Here is a 15253-nt window from a genome sequence, read left to right on the forward strand (position 1 = left end):
GGAGGAACCTGACCCTTCAGTGAATAAGCCTGAACTGGTGGGCCTGATCCATCTGGATATGGTCGCCCCAGACGCAGCCAATCGCTTACGAGATCCTTTGGTAAAGATTAAAAAAGCGTCTGATTTTCTAAAAGTCTCAGTGGTGTCCAGATAGACCCTGATCGCCCGAACCACATCCAAAGAGTGCAACCCAAACTCCTTAGAATGTTTGGGCTTAGGGCAGAGTGAAGGCAACGCAATGTCTTCATTTAGATGAAAATGAGAAATAACTTTAGGAAGAAACGACTGATTAGGTCGAAGTACCACTTTATCCCTGTGTATCACCAGATAAGGTTAGCGGCAGGACAAAGCCGCTAGATTAGATACTCTGAGAGCGGAAGTGTTAGCCTCCAAGAAAACAATCTTCTGGGACAACGAAAGCAGAGAGGCTTTTGAAGAACAGATAATACCAGATTGAGGTCGCACAAAGGTAGCGTGACCTTCTCGGAGGAGCCATATGGCGCACTCCCTGAATAAAGGTACGAAACAAAGCATGCGTAGCTAACGGGGCGTTGGAAATATATAGCCAAAGCCGACACTTGGCCTTTGATAGTGCCCAAAGCCAACCGCTGTTCAACTCCTTTCTGCAGAAAGGCCAAGACCCTAGCTATCGAAAACAAGCGAGGGTGCACCTTCAGTGATTCACACCATGAAATTATACGATTTCCACGTATGATGATATATCTTCCTAGAAGTCGATTTCCTAGCCTTTAATAGCATAGGAATCACAGAGTCAGAAAGACATCTATCTCCCAACACATGGCTTTCAACAGCCATGCCATTAAAGCCAGCAACTGCTGGATGGAAGATTGGACCTTGAGACAACAGATCTTCCCTGAGAGGAAATCTCCAAGGAGCATCGGCGACCAACTTTACTAGGTCTGCGTACCAAGACCGTCGAGGCTAGTCCGGAGCCACCAGAATGACCTGAATCTCTTCCACCTCTATCCTGCCAAAAGCCTCGGCAGGAGTTTCAAGGGAGGAAAGGCATAAATTAGCCGATACTGACCCCAAGGAGCCACCAGAGCATCTGTGGCGTCGGCCAGAAGATCTTGAGACCTGGCTATGAATCTCTGAACCTTCTTGTTGAGGCAAGAAGTAAACAGATCAACCTCAGGAGTCCCTACCCCAACACACAGGAGATGAAACACCTCCGGGTGCAGGGACCACTCCCCTTGATCCAACACCTGATGACTCAGGTAATCCGCTTGCAAGTTCTCCACACCTGGAATGTGTACAGCAGAGAGGGCTGGAATAAATTTTTCTGCCCAGGCCAGAATCTCGGCCACCTCTTTGGCTGCCAAGACACTCTTGGTGCCCCCCTGGTGATTGATGTAAGCCACAGTCGTGGCATTGTCTGATTGAATCCGAACCGGACAATCTTGCAGATAAGTTGTCCAATGGCTCAGACAAAGCTTTATTGCTTTGAGCTCCAAAACATTTATAGGTAGTTTTGACTCTTCCATCGTCCAGGTACCCTGGGCACAGAGCTTCCCCTAGCACCCCGCCCCAGCCCGATAGGCTGGTGTCTGTGGTCACCACCATCCAAAACAACGGAAGGAAGGACTTGCCCTGGCATAGTGCTGGAGATTGATTCGGTTAAGCCACAGCACAAAGTCTGCTCTGTTGTGGTGGATTCAATGAGTCCAGGGACTTTGGATCCTTGTTCCATTTGACAAGAATCTCCCTTTGCAAAGGTCTGGTAGGAAACTGAAGCGCCTCAAAAGGTTGATACCATCAGACCCAAGGCCCGCATGCAATCTTGAAGAGAGGACGAATTGTTCACCAACAAGAACCGAATCGCCTCCTGCGACTTTTGCAGCTTGTCTGGGGGAAGAAACACCTTGGCCAAGGCTGAATCCAGAGACAAGCCCAGACAATCCAGTCTCAAGACAGGTGTCAGTGCGGATTTCTTGAAATTGATGTTCCAACCGAAATCCTGCAGAGTTCTGACAGTGACCGTCAGATCCCCCAACAAAACTGAAGGAGAGTCCACTCTCAACAGGAGACCGTCTAGGTACCCAATACCGCAATCCCCAGCTGGCGCAGCAATGCCAATACTGCTGCTAAGACCTTGGTAAACATTTTGGGAGCTGAGGCGAGACCAAAGGGTAACACCACAAATTGATAATGCTCCTCTGCGACCACAAAGCGAAGAAACCGCTGTCCAGCGTAAATAGGAATGTGTAGATATGCGTCTTTGATATCTATGGAGGCTAAGAAGTCTCCCTGGTGCAGCGATTCCACTACTGCGCGGATGGAATCCATCAGAAAATTCTGTACCCGCACAAAGCGGTTCAGGGCCTTGAGATCCAGGTTGGGACGCACCTTGCCTTCCTTCCTGGGCACGGTGAAGAGGTTTGAATAAAACCCTTGAAAGCCTTCCTGAAAAGGAACCGGTACAATCACTCCTTGCGACAGCAAATCGTGTACTGCCCCTCGCAAATCCCTTAGCCGGACTAGGGATAGGCAACGATTGGACAGGAAGAACCAGATTGGCCCAGGTCCAGATTGGCCCGTCTTCGTTTTTCCTGACTACGGCTTCTTGGAACCCCCAGAAGACCTGAATGATTTACCTTTTTCTTACGACCCGGAGGCACGAAAAAAGACGTTTATGAGCATTAAAGGAAGGCCCCCACCTAGGACATGGCACCTTGCCCTTAGAGGATTGGGGACGACGAGTGCTCTTACCCCCCGTGATACCTTTGATCAACTCATCTAGAGAGGATCCAAACAGCCTCTCCTCTAAGAAGGGAAGATCAGTCAAGGCCTTTTTAGAAGCCTGGTCCGCCGACTAGCTTTTCAGCCGCACCATGCGCCTATTGGCAATCCCCACTGCCGAAACCCTGACCACCAATGAGGCTGAATCCAGGGACGTATCACACAAACACTAGGGCTTGAGCCAACTGGTCCAGTAGTTCCAACACCGCAGAGGGGAGCCGTTCAGCTTCCAAGTTACTTTTAAGTAACTTCACCCATTCCGTAGCAGTCTGCGCTACCAAAACATTCACAAAGGTAGTCTTTAATATGTGACCTGCTACCACATGTAAATGGCGGGACAAGGATTCTACCCGTCTATCCACAGGGTCCGCAAAAGTTAGAGACTCTTTCACCGGTACCAGAGTCACTTTATTTTACCTGGACATTGGGGGATCCACTTTTGGTGGTACAGTCCACCTAAAACACTGGACACTGCCTCCGCAAAGGGGTAACGGCGTGCAAAAATGCTTAGGCACCGCTAACATGTGCTTAGTGCGCCGCCATTGTTCATCCACAATAGTATGAAACAAGTCTGGGCAAGAGAACACCTTGCCCGATTTACGGGATTTGCGGGAGCCAAAAGAAACCTGTGTACACGGCGCTGTGGGTTCATCAGCCAATTTTAAAGTTTCCCGCACTGAAATTATCAGAGCTTATGCCAAAGCGTGTTCCTGCACGGCAGTTGAGGAGGATAGGTCCTCTTCACCATCAGAACCCAACGACACCGACCCCTCAGGGTGGTCTGAGTCTGTGGCAGCCATGTCTATCTCAGAGTCCAAAGACCCTGCAGATGGAGGTGAGGGCGGAGGGCGTTTGCGGCTGGCAGCACTAGCAATGACAAAATCCACCTTAGACATCAAATTTTGCAAAAAAAAACTGCAATCTCTGTCTGAGACTGAGAACCAGAAGGTCCCGCAATCCCTCCCAGGGGGTCTGCAGGTGAAATATTATCCTGGGACTCCATGTTACACTTTTTAAAATAATTGTGCGGTGTCCCATCGCTGTAAGGTCCCACCGCTGTAAGTGAGGACTCACAATCAAACAAAGTTATTATAAAATAATAGCAGAGAGAATGAAGAAAAACCCACAGGGAACCTCAGGAAAATGTTACCAGACCACCGAGACTTCCAGCACCATCTGTGCAAAAACAAAACGGACACTGAATGTACAGGAAGAGAAAACTCAGCCTCTATATTTTAAAAACCATACCGCATATGCCTGTCCAGCCTATGGACCTCAGGAAAATGGCCGCTTATGCATTCCTATTGGGAATTATAGAAAATGGCTGCCCATATAGTTACATATTTAGTCAGGTTGAAAAAAGACACAAGTCCATCTGGTTCAACCACAAATGTAATCTAATGGGAATATAATAATCAAGATCCACAGCAAAATGGTGGCCCCTACGGCACGCCATGCGGTCTCCAGGACCCCAAAAGGGGCCCAGAACAATAGGCATTGGAAGGTCCCTGACCAGGAGCCCACACAGGACAAGTCACCCCACTCAAATAAGCGCCACAATGGCAGCATTATTACCGCCCCCCCCCCAAGGTAAAAACCTGTTAGGGGAATGCTGAGGGGTACACAGGACTAGTCCTCCGAGATGCCAGGGGAACTGAGGGAGCCCTTAAGGTCCGATTATTCCAGGGAAGGGCCCATGTCCGCCCCAAGACCGCCAGGGGTTTTTGGGGGGACAATTTACTCACCATACCACGGTACCAGGTGAGCGCCATTCCGAAACAAAGCACCTCCCACCTGGGATGGGGTGCTGTCATCCAAGGGGAAGCTGCGACTCAGGGCATTCCAGGATGCAGGCTCATCCCCATCCATCGGAGCACTGTCGTGGCGAGGCCTAGTTCTGGACTATAACCTGCTCACTCTCTCTGGCCAGACTGGGGGACCTTAAGGATCCATATTATCCAGTGCGAAAGCTCAGCCCGCTGTTGCTTGTACTTTCTCTGGATCTTGGTCCTCAGGAACTAACTAGTGAAAATAAAAAAATCACAAACTAACAAACTTTCCTATAATAGCTAAGACCAAAGTCCCAGCAGGAAGCTAGGTCCTATTCCTTAAACTAGGCAGAAACAAACCATTTGATGATAGCAGGGTATGTGGGGTTATGCCTACAGGGACAGCCCCCATAGGTGTGGTTAAGCTTTTTTCCTGCCTAGTGCCTATTCCTGATAGGAGGAGCATAACCCTATAGTCTCTGACTAGATGGAGCTGCATCTGTCGATGAACGACTAGCGAGTAAAGATAAATAAAACAAAATATTCTGAAAAGAGTAAAAAAACTGAGACCTAAGTCACAGTAGGAAACCTAGGTCCTAATGGATAAGAAGTATGAGAGCTGCGTCTCTCAATGGACGATAGAGAAAAATATGATCACAATTGCAAAATCAATTTAATGATGGACAAGAAATTTCTCATATTGCTAAACGCATACCTGTTCCTGTAATAATGGATACAAAATCTTCCACTCCTTTGCCTTGGCCAAACTTTCTTTCTGCCAGTGCAGCGCAGTTGCCATCGTTATCTACCCACACAGGAAGGTGCAGGGTATCTGACAAGGGGGTTCGCAGATCAACAGAGCTCCATTCTTGAATTAGTTTTGTGGAATGAAGTACAACTCCTTCATGAGGGTTTACACGTCCACCTGTTGAAATGCCTGTGCAAAACAATGACATGTATGTCTATAATCTTATAACTGTAACAATGCACATCACCTTAATTTTGTGTCTTTCATAGTCTCAAAATACACAAAATAACCATCTTACAGTAAAACCATAGCAAGGAAATTGTAAAAAGCACTAGCAGCAAGCCCAAATTAGTTCTTTAAGTAAATCCCTTGAACGGCAACATTGCTCATAACAAAAGGCTCTTATCACTTGTCTGTAAATACGTGACATTATTAAAATATTGCAAGGCCAACATTTTCCATCACTGTAAACAACCTTTGGAGCAGGTTTATATTTTTATTGCACCTAATATAAGTAATGCAAATAAATGAAGTCAGATAAGTCCAGATGTCCCACAGTCACAGTTCAATCTGTAAATAAAGCACACTCACACACCACCCAGCCCAGCCTTGCTTGAGATTGTAAACCAATCATGCACTGCCAAGTACCCAGAAGAGTTTTTTTTTTCACATGCAGCTAATCTGAGCCATAACCATGAAAAGCTTCACTTTGCAAACAAACCACACAAAATGAACACCACCAAGCCGATACTTGCTTGAGAATGTAAGATTATCATATACTGTCAAGTATAGATATTTTATTTACTTATTAACACTTCATGCTTACATGCAAATAATTAGAGCCATTACCACAAAAATCATGTGTTTGCAGCGACCTTAAATAGGATAAATTGTTCTATAGTCTGTATTTAGGCAGCAAGAAATTGCACTCTCTTTTCCAGAGCATATTTATTCCGGTTTTGTAGGCCGTGTTTGTAAAATAATTTGTAACATGAAATTAAAGGAAAGAAAATAGCATAAGTACGTACCCACTCCAAGTATTCTGCAGTTCAGTGTGATGGCTTCTGAAGCTGCTTCAACACACATCTTTAGAATTAACTCAATTCTATCCTCGTATGTTTTAGGATTGGGTTGTACGTATTTCTTAATTATTTCACCCTGGAAAAAAAAATGTAACTTGGTGCCTATTCAGCTTTAAAAATGTGGGCATATTTGTCAAATACACAACACAGCAAAACAGATGCAGAATTTTCCTGACAGCATGGATAACTTTTTTTTTAATCAAAGTGAAATTTAAAGCAGTATTAAACCCAAAACTAAAAATGTAATATATTGCAGCTTACAGTGCCTTAAAAAAGTTTTTATACCCCTTGAAATTAAGGAAAATAAAAAATGTTTTTTTATATATATTTTTTTTTAAATAAATATCTGAAAAGTGTGGTGTGCATTTTTATTCAGCCTCCTTTAGGCTGGCCATACATTATACAATTATCTTGTTCAATTTCCTTTAGATTTACCTACAACTATGTAGTACAAGGGCTTGCCTGATTGCATACAAATTGAAAGTGTTTAGGTTTGACTTCATATTCAATGGTTATGGTAAATCTAAAGGAAAATTGTACAAGAAAATTGTATAATGTATGCCCAGCCTTGCTCTGATACCCCTAACTAAAATCTAGTGGAACCAATTGCATTAAGAAGTCACCTTATTACCTAACTGGAAAATAGAGTCCACCTGTGAGTAATTTAATATTGATATAAATATGCTGTTCTGTGAAGCCCTCAGAGGCTTGTTAGAGATCCTTAGTGAACAAACAGCATCATGAAGGCCAAGGAACACACCAGACAGGTCATGGATAAAGTTGTGGAGAAGTTTAAAGCAGAGTTCCCAAGCTTTAAACATCTCACGGATCACTGTTTAATCCATCATCTGAAAATGGAAAGAGTATGGCACAACTGCAAACCTAACAAGACATGGCAGTCCACCTAAACTGACAGACCGGGCAAGGAGAGCATTAGGCAGAGAAGCAGCCAAAAGGCCCATGGTAACTCTGGAGGAGCTGCAGAGATCCACAGCTCAGGTGGGAGAATCTGTCCACAGGACAACTATTAGTCATGCACTCCACAAATCTGGCCTTCATGGAAGAGTGACACGAAGAAAGCCATTGTTGAAAAAAAAAAAAAGCCATAAGTCCCGTTTGCAGTTTGGGAGAAGCCATGTGGGGGACACAGCAAACATGTAGAAGGTGCTCTGGTCAGATGAGACCAACATTAAACTTTTTCGCCTAAGAGCAAAACGCTATGTGAGGCAAGAAACTAACACCGCACATCACCATGAACACACAATCTCCACCGTGAAACATGGTGGTGGCAGCATCATGCTGTGGGGATGCTTTTCTTCAGTAGGGACAGGGAAGCTGGTCAGAGTTGATGGAGCAAAATACAGGGAATTCTTAGAAGAAAACCTTAAAAATTGCTGTTCACAGACGTTCTTCAGAGCTTGAGCTATATTGCAAAGAAGAATGGGCAAAATTTTCTCTCTAGATGTGCAAAGCTGGTAGAGACATACCCAAAGAGACTTGCAGCTGTAATTGCAGCGAAAGGTGGTTCTATAAAGTATTGACTCAGTGGGGCTGAATACAAATGCACTCCACACTTTTCAGATATTTATTTGTAAAAAATTATGAAAAACATTATTTTCCTTCCACTTCACATTTATGTGCCACTTTGTGTTGGTCTATCACATAAAATCCCAATAAAATACATTTATGTTTAGATTTACCAAAAACCAATGAATATGAAGTCAAAAACTTTCAATTTGTATGCAATCAGGCAAGCCCTTGTACTACATAGTTGTAGGTAAATCTAAAGGAAATTGAACAAGATAATTGTATAATGTGTGGCCAGCCTAAAGGAGGCTGAATGAAAATGCTCACCGCACTTTTCAGATATTTAAAAAATAATTTATATATATATATATATATATATATATATATATATAAAACATTTTTCATTTTCCTTCCACTTCACAATTATGTGCCACTTTGTGTTGGTCTATCACACAAAATTCCCCAAAAAAATGTAAGTTTTTGGTGTAACATGACAAAATCTGGAAAATTTCAAGGCGTATTACTACTTTTTCAAGGCACTGTATCAAACATTACATGTAATGGCTGCATTAGTCTTCTTTTTTTTGTAGGTTCTATTCTATGCAATCTGCTTAACATAACCTTCTATTTGATAATGAATATGTTGTTTTTTGCATTCTTGCCACTGGGAGGCACTGTGGTTATGCTGTCCCTGCCTTTGACTTGTGATGGGACTCATACGTTTTTGTGTGGTGTACCCTGATCTGTTTCTAGCATTCAGTGACTGGACTGGGACTTGATAAAAAAAGATGCCCCTCTGGAACGCCTAGTGACTATATAAGCCTTTCCTGAATTTTTCTCTACAAATAAAATGTTTCTTTAATACGTATAGTAGGGTGTGTGCTTGGGTTCTCGGTTGGTCTTTGCTATTTCATCGTTTCAATGCACCGTGCCTCTGAAATGAAAATACAGCCAGCAACAGTCCAGTTTAGCTCAAAGTGTCATTGCCACCAAGTATTGTATGCTGTGGCCTCTGAAATTAATGCATAAACCAAAAAAAAAAAAAGGTTATAGGATAAGTTCACATTTGGGAACAGGTTACATGTTCCACCTGTTTCTAAGATGGAACATGTTCCCACTGCTGCAGCCCCTCACTGCTGCCTTTTCTCACTGGCAGCAGTACAGGGAAAAGTTCCCTGTATAAGCTGTCACCTTTTTAAAACAGCGCAGCCATGCGGGGCTCTGCCTACACGGCCTCGTCATTCATACACAAAGTTCTGTGTATGAATAAACTACAAGTCCCAACATCCTTTGTGGCAGTCAGCTTGTAGTTTTAATTTGGTCTTCCTGTCAGTGTGAAACTGCATGGCTGTCTTCAGGAGACTTGCATGGCATCAGCAATCTGCTGTTCGCTTGTGCAATGCTTTCCAGGCTCCTAAAATAAATAAATAAAAGATAGTAAATGCATATTTTTTCCCTGCATTTTCTTTTAAAAAAGTGAACTTCTCTTTTAATACTCTTCCAAATGAAATATTTAGAAAGTCACATTCCTTAAACAGTCCTATATAATGAACACAAAAAAAAACCTATTTACCAAAAGGATAATACCAAACTTACACAAAAAAATAACTGCAGCTATGGGCAACATTTTCACAACATACCTTCATACTGACAATCGCTATCCTGAGATTTGTTCCTCCCAAGTCAACAGCCAAGGCACTTAGTGTTTCCAGGATGTGATCTATATCTTGAGAGATGCTCTCTTTAACTGGAGGAAAGCAGAACTTCTTCTGCAGAGGCTCTGATAAACCTATTGATTTGAGAAACTTCACGATTCTCGGTACAGAATTGCCATCACCATAAATTTTGGAACTGTACAAAGCAAAAAAATAAACATTTCTCAGTGTGTTTACTGCTATCACATAGGTAAAGATGTTGGTGGACTTCTTGGTCAATTGGCTTCCTGTAACTCTTGAAAACTCCAGAGCCAAAATCTCTTAAATAGCTATAAAGGGTGTTATTTTTTACCACAAGCAATTTTGTGAATTTTAACCACTTGAAGACCAGGCCTTTTCTGGCACTTTTTGTTTACATGTAAACAATCAGCACCCCCTAATACTTACCTGAGCCCCATCTCTATCCAGCGATGTCCATGAGCCCCTCGGCCGTCCTCACCCTTCTAATTGGCCAAGATGCAGCAGTGGCGCCATTGGCTCCCACGGCTGTCAAAGTCAGTAAGCCAATCAGGAGAGAGAGGGGGTGGGGCCGAACAGCAGCTCCGTGTCTGAATGGACAGCTGGAGCTGCAGCCCGGCTCGGGTGCCCCCATAGGAAGGTCCTTGCTGTGGAGGCACTCGACTGAAGGGAGGAGCCAGGAGATTCAAAGAGGGACCCGAGAAGAGGAGGATCTGGGCTGCTCTGTGCAAATCCACTGCAACAGAGCAGGTAAGTATATTGTTATTTTAAAAAAAATAGAGTACGAGGCAATCCCATATCTTTGAAAAACACTCTTAGCATAATATCCATAATTTAACCACTTGCAGCCAAATCACGTACCTACATGATTTGACTTCAAGTGCCTGGCATCACCCCAACACCGGTTTTTAAAAGCCGTCGATCAGATCGCTTGTAATAGAAATTGGAGCGACTAACCTGACGTCCCTGTCCCACCGGGGGACCCCAGCTACTAGCTGGTACATCCATTGGCTAATCGGAGACCCATACAAAGCCAGGATCGGCTTTGATCGGGTCTCCGCTATGTTAAAGAGGAAGTAAACCCTCCTCTGCAACTTTTACCTATAGGTAAGCCTATGATAAGGCTTACCTATAGGTACTGTAAATATCTCCTAAACATGTACCTTTTAGGAGATATTTACCTTACATGCAGCCAGTGAGGTCACTGGCGCATGTGCTCTGAAGGAACGGCCGCTGGTGCCGTTCCTTTAGAGTCCCGTGCCGTGACCGTCGGCTCCCACGCGCGTGCGCAGGAGTGACGTCACTGTGGCTCCAGCCAATCAGATGGCCGGATGCCGCGATCCCGGAAGAGGAGCGACTGGACATGTCGCCCGTCATACAGGTAAGCGGGCGGCAGGACGGGGGCTTGTTCTAAGGTAAGTATTTCATAATGAGCTAGTATGCGGTGCATACTAACTCATTATGTGTTTCTCTTTCAGGTTAAAAAAAAAAAAATATATGGGTTTACAACCTCTTTAACCCGGAAGCATGTTAACATGACATCACTTCCAATTTCCCTGGATGTCAACGGCTCAATTGTTTGAAAATGTAAAGTATTCAAAATCACAGATTTTAGTGTTTTGAATTCTTCTAGGGGCAGAGAAGGGATTTAGGGTCTTATAGACCACAGATCCCTCCATAAAGAGTACCTGTCATGTGCCTACTGATTTCTAAAAGGATGTTTACGTTCCTTGCAACAGCAATGAAAGTGATCAAAAAAAAAAAAGTGTCACGACCCGTCAGATCATGGGCAGTAATTCTAGCACTAGACCTCCTCTGTAAATCTAATGTGGTAACCTGTAAAGACTTTTAAAGCCTCTTCTATGTAAAATCTATATTGTTTGTTGCCATTGCGATTTGAAAGTGTGACATGTTTGGTATCTTTTTACTCCGTGTAACATCATCTTTATATTTTACAAAAAAAAAAAATCGTGTTGTGTTTTTCTGCATTAAAATTCAAAAAAGTGTATATATCTTCAAATCAGGTGTGGTGAACAGCACTGTGGTGTTCTTTTAGTGCAAAGCAATCAGGCATCCATATAGAAGAAAAGTCCAGAGGGATTGCTGCACATAAAATTTATTTAGAAAAGTCATTATACAAACATGTCAGAGGTAAGGTATTCCGAATAACAGTTTCCGGCTAACATGATTTCACCCTTCTTCAGATCGGAACACATCTAGAGATCACTGCATGTCATTTGGACACTACACCCTGCAAGTTTTTGGACTCTCTACACCCTAAGGGGTTAAACTCAGAAATTGACCTATACCTCTTTATAGAATTATACTAACTTCTATAATAGAATTATACTACCTTCTATAAAAGTGTACTATCTTTGATGTATGATTCTATCTTCTTACATAGAACAAAATTGAGTGGACTCTGTTGATTTATTGAATTTCGATCCCATAATAATAATTTTAAAAAACTGTGCGCAGAAAAAAAAAAAAAAATTATATTATATATAATATATATATATATATATATATATATATATATATATATATATATACACACACACACACACACACACTTTCCGAATTCAAAAAAATGTGTTCTATTGTTCCCAGCCTTCTCCAAATTCCCACTTTTTATGTTTCTTCACTTTCCTGTGTGTAGGAATATAGCCACCCTCTCCTGATCACTCTGGAGATATACATGAGATTTGTAGCTTGCATAGAGTAGTGCACATGACCACAACTAATGTGCACTGCTGGTGCCAAATGAAAGTAAGCAGAAAAGGAGAGGCCCTAAAGCTCACTGAGAATGTTGCAAAGGGAAAAAAACACAGTAAGAAACAATATTAATTAAAAATGGATTACAGGGCCAGTAAGTAGTGGATGTGTATGGATACTTTTTGGAGAATAAGAATATCATTTAGTGTCATTTTAAGTCGCCAAAAGATACAAGAAGCCAGGACTCTAGAGTCCACCCACAATCAATATATAGGTTTTCAGGTGTCTGACTTCTACAACAAGTATAACACTGCCTGAGAGACAAAACAAACCTACCATGGATAACGTTTTCCAAACTGAAGTTGCAGTGCATGAATTATTTTATTCTCCGTGTCTGCATCTCGAACATGAAGAACATTCTCACCTGAGTTAAAAAGGAGTTAAAAAAAATTACAAAATGATCAATGGTTTCAAGGAGTACAAAAGTCTCAATATTTCACGCGAGGCAAGTGCAACGTACAGTATATTTGTACTGTGTGCTGTACCGATATACATATATCTTTAATATACAGATAATAGAATCTGCGTTAAGACTTTTACCCGTTTCTCTGCCTGTCTGACGAGTGCCTAAATTGATGACTGGTGTTCCAAATGCTCCAGCCTCTCGCACACCACAACTGCTGTTTCCAATCATGCATCCTGCGTGAGCAACCAACTGTATAAACTGCTCAAATGGGACATGCTTCACTGCTCTGAAGTTGGGATGGTGCTCCACACCTTTCTTCCTTATCACTCGCACCATTTCTTTACTTCCTATAAGGCATAGAAAATCATTAATCCACTGCAACACAATGACAATTTTTTTCCAACAGAAAACTAGGCCCCCAACCCAGAACAGACAGACAGAGCCTGCCAATCTCAAGTGTAAAAAGTAAAAGGTCATTTATGCCTCCACACCAAAATTACCTGCATCAATATTTGGAAACAGCACCAAGGTTCGCTTGTTAAAAGAAATAAGTGCATCTAAGGTAAACTCAAACATCTTAATTGAATGCTTGATGTCTGTGGTCACTGGATGCTGAAGTGCTACAATGTAATCACCAGGTTTCACATCACCTGTTGAGAAAGGGTGTAAATTGTCAATGTCAACATGTGAAATGTTAAACAATGAACAGGGAAAAGAACATTTACTGATTAGAAATACTATCATGAGAATGCTGGGAGATATTTATAAAGAAACATCATAAAGTGCAATCAATTTGGGGAACTAGAAGAGGTAGAAGAAGTGTGCCAACTACTTTGACATGTATATTCCTGAAACTCTTAACTTTCTACTGCATCTCCCAGGTTGCACAGTGCTTCCAGTAGCGGTGTCCAGCTTTGTGATTTTTAGTATTGTGGAATTCTGCGCAGACATCTACTGATCTGATCTACAGCATAGCTGAGCACATAGAGGTACTTAGGACAGAGGATCAACGACACAGAGGCTACTGCCGATCTGAACTTTATTATTAAAAAGATGTTCACACACGCCCCACCCTCCCACGATTGCGGACTGGCTCCACAGAGTGGGTAGGATAGCGGAGATGGAAGACCTGACCCATCAAGCTCACGATTCCCGTGACAAATTTTACACCACTTGGGCCACTTGGCTGCATTTCTCCTTCTCTTCGGAATATAGCAAACTACTAGGCGCGGCAGGCTAACCGGTAGCGTTCTCCCTCTTTCAGTCACAGATGTGACGGGTTCTTCCGTTTTTATACCTCCCCCCCCCCCCCCCCCCTCTGTCCCAGTTTTTTTTTTCTTCTCTTTCTCTTCTTCTCCTCGCTTTTTCCTCTCCTCCTTGTTTGCCCCTCATGTTCCTGTCTCGTAGTCACTTTCCCATCCCTTTTGTTCTACCCCCTGATTTCTCCCCCCATCCCTTGAAATATTGTGGACAACCTGGTAGTCCACATGCACCTACCATTTTTCCGCCCCCTCCCTCATTTCCCTCTATCTCCGAATATGGTCCTCTCGCAGCCCCCTCGGGAGCACGTTCGGGGGTCGCGGACACAGTGTGTTCAACCTTGGGGGTGTCTGCCCCCCCGTTCGTATACTCAGGGGCCTTCTAAGTTTCCATCGCATGGACCGCATCTCTCTCTAATGCGGCCAAGGGATCCCACAGTGCCTTCGGCCTTTAGGGCACGCATTCCCCCCTCAGTCCGAGTCCCTCTTGTTACTCAAACGCCCTCTCTATGCCTCATACTGCCTTAACTTCCTGGACTAGCTCACGTGCCTTTTCTCCCTTGTACACTTCAATAGGCTCTTTGTTATTGACTAGTCACGTGTTATTGTTACAACTACTGAGGTTTGTTTAAACTGTATTTCGGTTTTCTCTACTTTTTTTATATGCATTCAATGTAACCCTACCTGTATGCCTATAAAAAAATGTCAATAAAATGTTTAAAAAAAAAAAAAAAAGAAGATGTTCACATACATATAAGACCAGTTATGGATTAGATTTATAAAAAAAAAAAAAACACACACACTAGATTTTGTCTTTATAAACAATGAAAACAGATTTCTCAATGGGTTGTTATAGGTTATTGCATGGTATCTTAGTAAAGAGGGGATCACTATATTTTAAAGGGGGAGTGATGTGGTGTAAATCACATTAAGATATCCACTTTTAATGGGTTAGTGTAGTTATCTGCTTCCCTTTTAGTATACTAAATATAGTATTAAAAATGTATTGTTATATTTAGTGTTGCACGGATATTGGTGATGATACTAGGCATTTGCAAATGCAAATGCTCTGATACTAAAACCTATACCTTCAGACAGGGTTATGGAGACTGTAAAGCTGGCTACACATAATACATTTTTCTTTACATTCACCTTCAACTATGTAGTGCAATGGCCTGCCTTACTGCATACAATTTGAAAAAGTGTTTAGGTTTGACCTTGTCCCATATGGATTTGGTAAATTTAAAGGAAAAT

At 42.7% G+C, this 15253-nt stretch overlaps 1 protein-coding gene across 2 annotated transcripts in view; it reads right to left on the reverse strand.

The window, feature by feature from the left end:
• Nucleotides 1-15253, reverse strand: part of GNE (glucosamine (UDP-N-acetyl)-2-epimerase/N-acetylmannosamine kinase) — a 120231-nt gene that overhangs the window by 28008 nt on the left and 76970 nt on the right. For both annotated transcript variants that reach the window (XM_082243071.1, XM_082243072.1), the window contains exons 4-9: nt 13241-13390; nt 12875-13087; nt 12611-12698; nt 9527-9737; nt 6306-6435; nt 5245-5466 (exon numbers count right to left, since the gene is read on the reverse strand). In XM_082243071.1, coding sequence (XP_082099197.1) covers nt 5245-5466; nt 6306-6435; nt 9527-9737; nt 12611-12698; nt 12875-13087; nt 13241-13390 — 1014 coding nt within the window. The remainder of the gene's footprint in view (nt 1-5244; nt 5467-6305; nt 6436-9526; nt 9738-12610; nt 12699-12874; nt 13088-13240; nt 13391-15253) is intronic.

Source organism: Pelophylax lessonae (genome assembly GCF_965119305.1).
Source record: "Pelophylax lessonae genome assembly, chromosome: 1".
Taxonomy (NCBI): Eukaryota; Metazoa; Chordata; class Amphibia; order Anura; family Ranidae; genus Pelophylax; species Pelophylax lessonae.